The 9,658-nt window shown below is 44.8% G+C and overlaps 1 protein-coding gene across 1 annotated transcript in view; it reads right to left on the bottom strand.

Annotated features, from left to right (window-relative positions):
• Positions 1 to 6,139, bottom strand: part of bckdk (branched chain ketoacid dehydrogenase kinase) — a 57,331-nt gene extending 51,192 nt beyond the window's left edge. Inside the window, exon 1 of the mRNA XM_059655533.1 lies at positions 5,614 to 6,139. Within this exon, the coding sequence (XP_059511516.1) occupies positions 5,614 to 5,868 (255 nt within the window). The 5' untranslated portion in view covers positions 5,869 to 6,139. The remainder of the gene's footprint in view (positions 1 to 5,613) is intronic.
• Between the last annotated feature and the right edge of the window lie 3,519 nt (positions 6,140 to 9,658).

The raw sequence follows: 9,658 nt of genomic DNA on the forward strand, positions 1-9,658 counted from the left end.
TCACTCAGTAGTAGCCCTCTTCGCTCAGATGTTACGGGTTTGAGTCCTACTTTACTGGCTAACCATTTAATCTAGTTTGATGTGTCAGTGCAGTGCTGAGGGAGTGCTACAGTGTCTGTTAAATGTGAGCATTATCCCTCATTTTCTTGTCACATGTGTACGAAATCCTTCAGTCACTTGGCATTACTCTCATAGCCTAGGAGGATTAGAAATTTACAACAAGCCTCTGAAATTTCCAGTCTCTATCTGCACATCAATGAGATTATCAGCAGAACCAACTGTCTATGCCTCTATCAAAACCTTACGACCACTGCATTTCTGTACCTCTCCCTACAATGAGGCCTGTAGTGCAGAGCAGGTTTAAACCATCTTTTCTCTATTCAGTTCCACAGACAGATTAGAGGGGAAGTCACACTGTGTGGATTTCTGCTCTGCATGTATTTTCCCAAACAGCGTGACCACCACCCTCTTACTATCCTTACTACCCTGAACTTCTGTAGCTGCAGGGTGACCACTTCCCCATCTAAGATTCAGGGCATTTAGTTCCCTGTAGGCCCTGAAGTGAGCACAGCTGTTCTTCAAACTCAAACAACTGAAGGCATTTTCCACTTGTGACTATCCAGGAAACAGGGCGCATCCTACACAAAGTACAGGAAAAGGGTCTTCAGTGTTCAATCATCTTGCTGAAAAAAGAACACTTGAGATCACATGAATATCGTTGATTACTTATGTAGTTATACTTGTGCTCTTTGGTTATAATCAATTAGCACTGCCCCTCTGTATGTCAACCCGAAAGTGGCAAAAGTGGGAGTTCGGTACAAATCACTCAAATGAGTAGATTCTCCCAACTCTGCACACACAGCTTTCTGGTGTCGCAGATGTTCCTCTAACTGTGTTTTTTTAAACTAAAATTAAAAAAACTTGGCTCCATCTAGTCAACGACCATTCACAACAATTAACATTCAGTTCTTATGTTATCCATGTATTACTTAAGATTAAAACCAAAAATACTGCAGATTCCAAAAACCTGAAACAGACACTGAGAATGCTGCAGAATCTCCACAGGTGTGGCAGCATCTGTGGTGATAGAAGCAGAGTTAACATTTTGTCTAGTATGATTCTACTGGAAACAAAATATTAAAATTACTACGGATTTTTAGTCTTAAAGCTAAGTCTTAGAGGAGAAGTAGTATGACAAATTTCAAACACAGACTGATTAAAAAAAAATCAGCAGGTCTGGTAGCATTGGTGGAGAGAAAGCAGTGTTAATGTTTCAGATCCATTGACCCTTCTTCATAACAGTTCAGGTCACTGGACTCCATGTTTACGCTGCTTTCTCTCTACACATGTTACCAGACCTGCTGAGTTTTGCCAGCAATCTCTGATTATTTCTGACTTCCAGAATTTGTAGTTCCTTGGGATTTTTTTTTAAAAAAAGATAATATTTCAGTTTGACAACATACAATGCTTATACATTGTCATTATATATTGTGGTCACAATCGCCTGGCGTTGCCAGTTTAATATCTTTCTCCACCTCAATACTTAACAGCCATGTGACATTAATCCAAAGTATAAAAAAGCCAAAAGAACTGCGGATGCTGTAAATCAGAAACAAAAATGATGTTGCTGGAAAAGCTCAGCAGGTCTGGCAGCATCTGTGATGGAGAAAACAGAGTTAACGTTTCAGAACTGAGGAAGGGTCACTAGGCCCAAAATGTTAACTCTGTTTTCTCCTTCACAGATGCTGCCAGACCTGCTGAGCTTTTCCAGCAACTTTGTTTTTGTTCCTAACCCAGAGTATGTTGCACTCTTTGAAGGGGTCATGCAAACCTCCATTTGTGCTTCCTCTATCATAGATAATGAACCTCCATGATCTTGCCAGCAGAATCAGTGCTCACACTGAGTGCATCGCAGAGGTGGAGAGAAAGACCTGAGGCCTACCAATGATCACCCCCACTGTTGTGCTCCCTGTGTTTGCTGCATCCACATGGACTATGGCTCTGACCTAGGATTTCAGTAATTAAAAACCCATTTGATGAGGGAACTTGCTATGTGCAGAGCAAATGTTTTAGAAACATAAGCAGGATTTACACATTAATCTCCTAGGCTTCAGAAGGGATGAAGTTAATTACCAGAATCCCCACCCTTGATTGCTAACAAATCTGAATAAAATAAAAAAAAGGTACAAACACATGAACACTGGGTGCAGGCAGGTGTGGATATTTCACCAGGTCATAACAGTCACTGGAGTACTCACAGATTTGACAGAACTTTATTAATGCTTTTATTCGTTATGGCAAGCCTTCAGAACAACCAATGTAATCACAACTTCCACCACCTTCACAAGTGTGTCCTGCACAAGCGCCAAGTAAATTACTTTAAAAACATACATAAAGATGAGAATCTGTGCCTATTGTATGTTGATCTACAATATGCAAACTTCATTTAATATATAAATTAAACATTAGAAGGGTCTTGGCCCGAAACGTCAGCCTTCCTGCTCTTATGTTGCTGCTTGGCCTGCTGTGTTCACCTAGCTCTACATCTTGTTATTACAACACTTGGTTTGCTTTTGTTAGGCTCTGGGGGCACGTTGATTTTTGAAAAGGTGTAAAACAGGTCACAATGGAAAATACTTCGTGCACTTCCTTGTGGAAGCAAACCCTGGCAAATTCTTATTGGTTGCCAGTTGACAGGGAAGCTAACTGGGGTCAGCTCTATTGATGACCAGCTCTGTACCATACTACATGTGGAGGACTGGCAATGAGAGAACCACACCTTTCTCAGGGTGGACTAGTCACTTCAGCATCCTAAATAAGCAAGAAGTGAACTTGGAATTTGATGGGATGTGTTATTGCAACACGGATCACCCATACTGATCTTACGGTGCTTTGTTTAAAAACTGTGGTCTTTATTATATTAAAAAAACAAATCTATATATTGTCAAATGTCTAGTTGTCAGTACTTTGGACAGGGCACATCAATTCTGAACTGCTAGTTTATGTGACACCATTACTAAAGGCAAAAACGTAGTCATGGCACCGCTTGGGTAAATATAGATTGGTCTTGCAAGATTACTTCAAGCATTCAATTTGTCAACTCTAATTCCAGCCTCTCCAGGGATACAAAGTGCTTTCAATCTGGCACTACATTACACTAGACTATGACAATGAAGATTAAAATGTTACAGCAGCATTCTTCAATACATTAGCTACATGTAGTCAGTTTCTAGATGAGGTTAATTAGCAAGTAAGTGAGTATAGATACTATCACTGGGCATATGATCCAGCATGCAGAGTTCTGAGTCTTATCATCTGCCCTACTTCATTCTTTGGCTTGTTTTTGTAAGATAGAAAGATAAAGAGAAGACTGTGAACGTTTGCCTCTTTGGCTGCTGTGCTAGATGTTTCTGAAGTACTCACGTGACCATATGTATTGTGAAAGTGCACATGAAGCTTTCTTCACCAAATAGGAGCACATGACTGAAATGGAGCCCGATTTCTCTTGGCCAGCACACAATAAATAACAAAAAGCTATTCTGAGAAGTGAGGCTTGTACAAGTGACCGATGTTTTGTGGAGGTTTTGTGCAAGAAAAAAGCCAAATAATTTTTTTTTTAAATTGATGTCCAGTTCTTTGCTGTGCCAACTGTATTATTGTCAGCTATCTATACACTTCTCTCTCTAGCGAGTTGAGAAGATTTGTAGCTCAGGTTGAGGTTCTGGATGTGAGTTTGCATGCTGAGCTGGAAGGTTCGTTTTCAGACGTTTTGTGACCATTTTAGGTAACATCATCAGTGAGCCTCTGACGAAGCGCTGGTGTTATGTCCCGCTTTCTATTTATCTGGTTAGGTTTCCTTGGGTTGATGTCATTTCCTGTTCTTTTTCTCAGGGGATGGTAGATTGATTTGGAGTCAAAGTGTTTGTTGATGGAGTTCCGGTTGGAATGCCATGCTTCTAGGAATTCTCATGCATGTCTCTGTTTGGCTTGTCCTAGGATGGATGTGTTGTCCCAATCAAAGTGGTGTCCTTCCTTATCTGTATGTAAGGATACGAGTGATAGCGGGTCATGTCGTTTTGTGGCTCGTTGATGTTCACGTATCCTGGTGGCTAGCTTTCTGCCAGTTTGTCCAATGTAGTGTTTGTCACAGTTCTTGCAAGGTATTTTGTAGATGACGTTCGTTTTATTTGTTGTCTGTATAGGGTCTTTTAAGCTCATTAGCTGCTGTTTTAGCGTGTTGGTGGGTTTGTGGGCTACTCTGATGCCAAGAGGTCCGAGTAGTCTGGCAGTCATTTCGGAAATGTCTTTGATGTAGGGGAGAGTGGTTATGGTTTCTGAGCCCATTTTGTCTGTTTGTTTGGGTTTATTGCTGAGGAATCGGCAGACTGTGTTCACAGGGTACCCATTCGTTTTGAATACGCTGTATAGGTGATTTTCCTCTGCTCTGCGTGGGAAAGCGGGACATAACACCAGCGCTTTGTCGGAGGCTCACTGATGTTACCTAGAATGGTGACGAAACGTCTGAAAACTAACCTTCCAGCTCAGCGAGCAAACTCACATCCAGAACCTCCCTCTCTCTCTCTCTACACAAAGGCCATTAGTATGTAAAAATGTGGGACTAATGGCCTTATTTTTCTAAACAAAAAACAAAAACCCACGTTCAGATGAGAGGGGAGAACATAGCCTGGAAGTTCTCTAGTTGTCCTCATGCTGTCCACACTTTCAGTGGCCAGAGGATTTTGACCAGTGCAGAGGAAACTCCATCACCCCTCCCCACTCAAAACAGGCAGGTAGAAATAATTGGGGAAAGTTACCAGTTTCCCTGTTCCCTATCTAACTTAATTGATTGGGGAGCATCGATTAACATTTTCAAAGGTTGGTCCTCATATTGCTTCAGAAAACAAGGTGTCTTTTTCCAAACAAAAGAAAACTTGTCCACATACTGGTGGAGTATCTAGGGTAAAAAAAAGGTCTCGCCCGTCAGGCAGATTTCACAAGCAAGGCGGATCTGTCTGAAAGACAAATGCTGTGGCTGTTCTTTGAAGTAAACAGCATTCACAGATCCTCCAAGAGGAGGGGCGCCAGTTCTTCCGAACAATTCGTTAAAATATCAGGTTTTAGAGAGAGAAAAAAAAAATTTTTCCGAACGTAGAATTGAGAATAATCAATTACAAGCAGAAAGGCACGGATTAGGCTGATTCCGGGCTTCTCGATCATCCCATTTGGAAAATATTCTGAGCAAATATATCAAGGCATTATGTGGTAAACAGGATGGGGGGAGGGGAGACAGTCTTTCAGTCACAGCATTCATCAGAAGGTCAAGCAACAACTTTCAGCTCAAGTTCCTGGAACAGTGATTATTTGTGTGTGTGTCCCCCAAACACAGGTCTTCACACTAACCTAAACAAATGCTCCCCGTGTTCAAAGATCTTTGAAATTAGTGCAGTCTTTAGGAATTCTATTGTTGGGCTGTGTGTGTGTGTGTGTAGAATGTTATTCTATCATTACACAGGCAATTCTCACGCCGGCCTCCTCTGATGACGGATCGGGAGGGAAGGGGGGGTTAAATACAAAAAAAAAGAAAAATACAAATAAAGGCAATACGGTTTTGACCTTTGTGGCTGCCGCGTCAATGGCAGATTGGTTGTAGAATGAGGTGACCGTTTTCGATCTTTCCCTGGCCAGTTCGGAGTAACCGGATAAGGATGAGGTGGACCTGCATCTCCTCAGGGTACAGCCGCCGCTCGCGGGGTTCAGCGGGGAAGCCCGCGCTCGATACAGTCGCACTGGATACTGTGTGGCACTTCCCATCTTGCCGCACATGAAGGTCAACGCGACTACTCGGCTCCCTGGTAGCGTTGCCATCATCTCCACCTTTTGGCTTTTCTTGCTCCCCTTTCAGCCCGCTGGCTGCACCAGCCCCACTCCTCCTCCTGTAGGCTGCTGTTGGTTTTAGTCCATGAACAGCCAATTCAGGTGCCCCTGCTCTCCAGACCAGTTCGCCCGCTGGCTCTAGCCTCGCAGCAGGGCCCGCAGTCCATGTCCATGCTGCAGGCTCAGAGCCGCAAGCAGCAAAGTAGCTCCCTCACTCACATGAAGGTAACTCCACTAGCCACACGCAGAGAGAGACAGCACCAACCCCTTCCCCCAAACCTCACTCATTGGCCTCTTGCAGCCTGACATTTAAATATTAATAATAGCAACACCAATTGGAAGAAAGGGACTGTCCTCCCAGCCGTTGGATACACCAGACGTCACCATGCTGCTTTTCTGAGGTTACAATTAACTGAAAATAAAAACACCCTTTCCCGTGTATAACAGCTTGGGTTTTTTGCTTGCACTTTCAATCATAAATATTTAACGGCTCATTTCACCCTGATTTAATAAATGCTGCCTTTCTGATGAAAGCCGAAACATTAACTTTGGTTTTTTTGTTTCTTGGTGCTCAGGTGATGCCCGGAGCTGCTGCGTGTTTCCAGTATGCTTTTTCTCTGTTGTGGCTGCCCAGCTCTGAACTGACCAGGCTCGGAACCAGGCTGTAAACAGAGCTCATGTGCGATTATAACATCACTGCGTCACAACTGCTCAGATTCAAAGTTCCGTTATGTAAAAACAATCGTGTCCTCAACTTCTGTCCCGAAGCAACTGTCAGGATCAACAATCAATTCTCACCAGTTCATGGTGAAAATTAGGGTGGTGTCTTGTAAGGTCATATTGCCTTCTCTACTGCCCTCTTTGTTGGGGAGGTGTTCAATTTTGACTGCCAGCGGCTCCCATTCTGCTAGTCCAACTGAATCAACAACGAGACCCTGAAAAAATGAGCCCCCCTCTCACACTGAGGACAATTGAGGATTATTTCAGGGTCTGGATCTCACGCTCAAGACAGGTTCAAGCTTTGTAGGGCAGCACTTTGGCGACCCGCAGCAAGTGACAGCAGCGATTCGTTCACACGATCTTCCAATTCTGTCAAGGAAAGGCAGTACTACGGCGGCGTCCTCTCCCGAGTCAATTCGCACACCGTGAAAGGGCTAATTCGACTCTGCTGGGTGAAAACGTTCGTTCCTATGCCAAAGCAACTGTTCCACTAAGAACTCAGTCAAAGCAAGAAGACAGTGGAAACACTTTAGGAATGTTCTCACAGTAAACCCTAACATCTCGGCCAACTGTATCAGTGATAATGGGAACTGCAGATGCTGGGGAATCCAAGATAACAAAGTGTGAAGGTGGATGAGCACAGCAGGCCAAGCAGCATCTCAGGAGCATAAAAGCTGACGTTTCGGGCCGAGACCCTTCATCAGAGAGGGGGATGGGGTGAGGGTTCTGGAATAAATAGGGGGAGAGGGGGAGGCGGACCGAAGATGGAGAGAAAAGAAGATAGGTGGAGAGGAGAGTATAGGTGAGGAGGTAGGGAGGGGATAGGTCAGTCCAGGGAAGATGGACAGGTCAAGGAGGTGGGATGAGGTTAGTAGGTAGGAGATGGAAGTGCGGCTTGAGGTGGGAGGAAGGGATGGGTGAGAGGAAGAACAGGTTAGGGAGGCAGAGACAGGCTGGGCTGGTTTTGGGATGCAGTGGGTGGAGGGCAAGAGCTGGGCTGGTTGTGTGGTGCAGTGGGGGAGGGGCCGAACTGAGCTCGTTTTGGCATGTGGTGGGGGAAGGGGAAGATTTGGAAGCTACACTTGCCCCCACACGTCCTCCCTCACCCCTATCCCAGGCCCCAAGATGACTTTCCATATTAAGCAGAGGTTCACCTGCACATCTGCCAATGTGGTATACTGTATCCATTGTACCCGGTGTGGCTTCCTCTACATTGGGGAAACCAAGCGGAGGCTTGGGGACCGCTTTGCAGAACACCTCCGCTCGGTTCGCAATAAACAACTGCACCTCCCGGTCGCGAACCATTTCCACTCCCCCACCCATTCTTTAGATGACATGTCCATCATGGGCCTCCTGCAGTGCCACAATGATACCACCCGATGGTTGCAGGAACAGCAACTCATATTCTGCTTGGGAACCCTGCAGCCCACTGGTATCAATGTGGACTTCACCAGCTTCAAAATCTCCCCTTCCCCCACTGCATCTCAAAACCAGCCCAGTTCGTCCCCTCCCCCCACTACACCACACAACCAGCCCAGCTCTTCCCCTCCACCCACTGCATCCCAAAACCAGTCCAGCCTGTCTCTGCCTCCCTAACCTGTTCTTCCTCTGACCCATCCCTTCCTTCCACCCCAAGCCGCACTTCCATCTCCTACCTACTAACCTCATCCCACCTCCTTGACCTGTCTGTCTTCCCTGAACTGACCTATCCCCTCCCTACCTCCCCACCTATACTCTCTCCACCTATCTTCTTTTCTCTCCATCTTCGGTCCGCCTCCCCATCTCTCCCTATTTATTCCAGAACCCTCACCCCATCCCCCTCTCTGATGAAGGGTCTCGGCCCGAAACGTCAGCTTTTGTGCTCCTGAGATGCTGCTGAGCCTGCTGTGTTCATCCAGCCTCACATTTTATTATCTCAGCCAACTGATGGGACACTCTGGCTTATTATGGAGACGGCTGGCTCCAGGAGTCACCAATCAGAACAAGAAACTTCAGCGGGGATTTGCAGAAGGAACACACAAACCACCAAAATATCCAGCCGGCCAAAGCATCGCCTTGGTTGCATGAGGCAGAATCTGCTATAGTACATTGTATGCATCACCCATTTCAGAACTCCTGTAATCAGGCGTTACACTTTTGGCTGAAAGTGAATACAATAAGGAATGAGGATAAAATAAAACTTCTACTCAGCAAGATGAATCCAAGTCCTTTTGAGGTGATATGTAGGCATTGTTACCTGTGAGACGACCCCCTTCTCCCCGGTACTATTCTGAAATTATTGAAATTCTATTATACCATGCTCCAGGGTGAGATTCTACCAATGGTCATGAGCTGTGAAAGGGATCAGTTGTGAAGTGAGACTATTGCAGAGAACATTTTTGAATTAAACAAACTCTCTTGTCACTGACAATGGTGCACACCTGGAAACTGACCTTGGAAACACATCCATAAGAGACCTAAAGAACTAAAATCCAGGTCATGTGTCTGAGTAAAGGCTGTGAGCTGATGTGGAAGGAGACCTGCAATGAGGCCATAGTCATGGAAATGTCAGAGAGAAATTGTCGCAAATAGATCTTTATTTTTCTGAGCTGGCAAAGGAAGTCTATTCGATTTCCATGAGATTCAAGACATGCTGGCCAAACTCCAAGTCAGAAATTTACATCACCATTCTCAACGCCCCATCTAAATGCCCCTTCTCTAGTCAACATGTTCTTTCTGTGAAAAGTCATTCATTTTCACTCAGCGTGCAGAAGGAGTGAAAGCAGTAATTAATGCTTCACATCCTGAGAAAGTTCCAGGTTGCAGATAAGCATCAGTTATGGTCAATCTGAGGCTAATTCAGGAGTCAGGGAATCCTAAATGTGCACATGGTTAATATAGAAACAGTCAAGGGCTTTAGTGGCACCATGGTAGTGTTCCTACCGCTGAACCAGGAGGGCCAAGTTCAAGACCCACCTGCTCTACAGGTGAGTAGTAACATCTCTGAACAAATTGATTAAAATTTATCAGTCAGGAAACAAAACTGAATGTTATCAAGCCGGAAGATTAAGAGTTCAATACAGTC

Source organism: Stegostoma tigrinum, chromosome 27 (genome assembly GCF_030684315.1).
Source record: "Stegostoma tigrinum isolate sSteTig4 chromosome 27, sSteTig4.hap1, whole genome shotgun sequence".
NCBI lineage: Eukaryota > Metazoa > Chordata > Chondrichthyes > Orectolobiformes > Stegostomatidae > Stegostoma > Stegostoma tigrinum.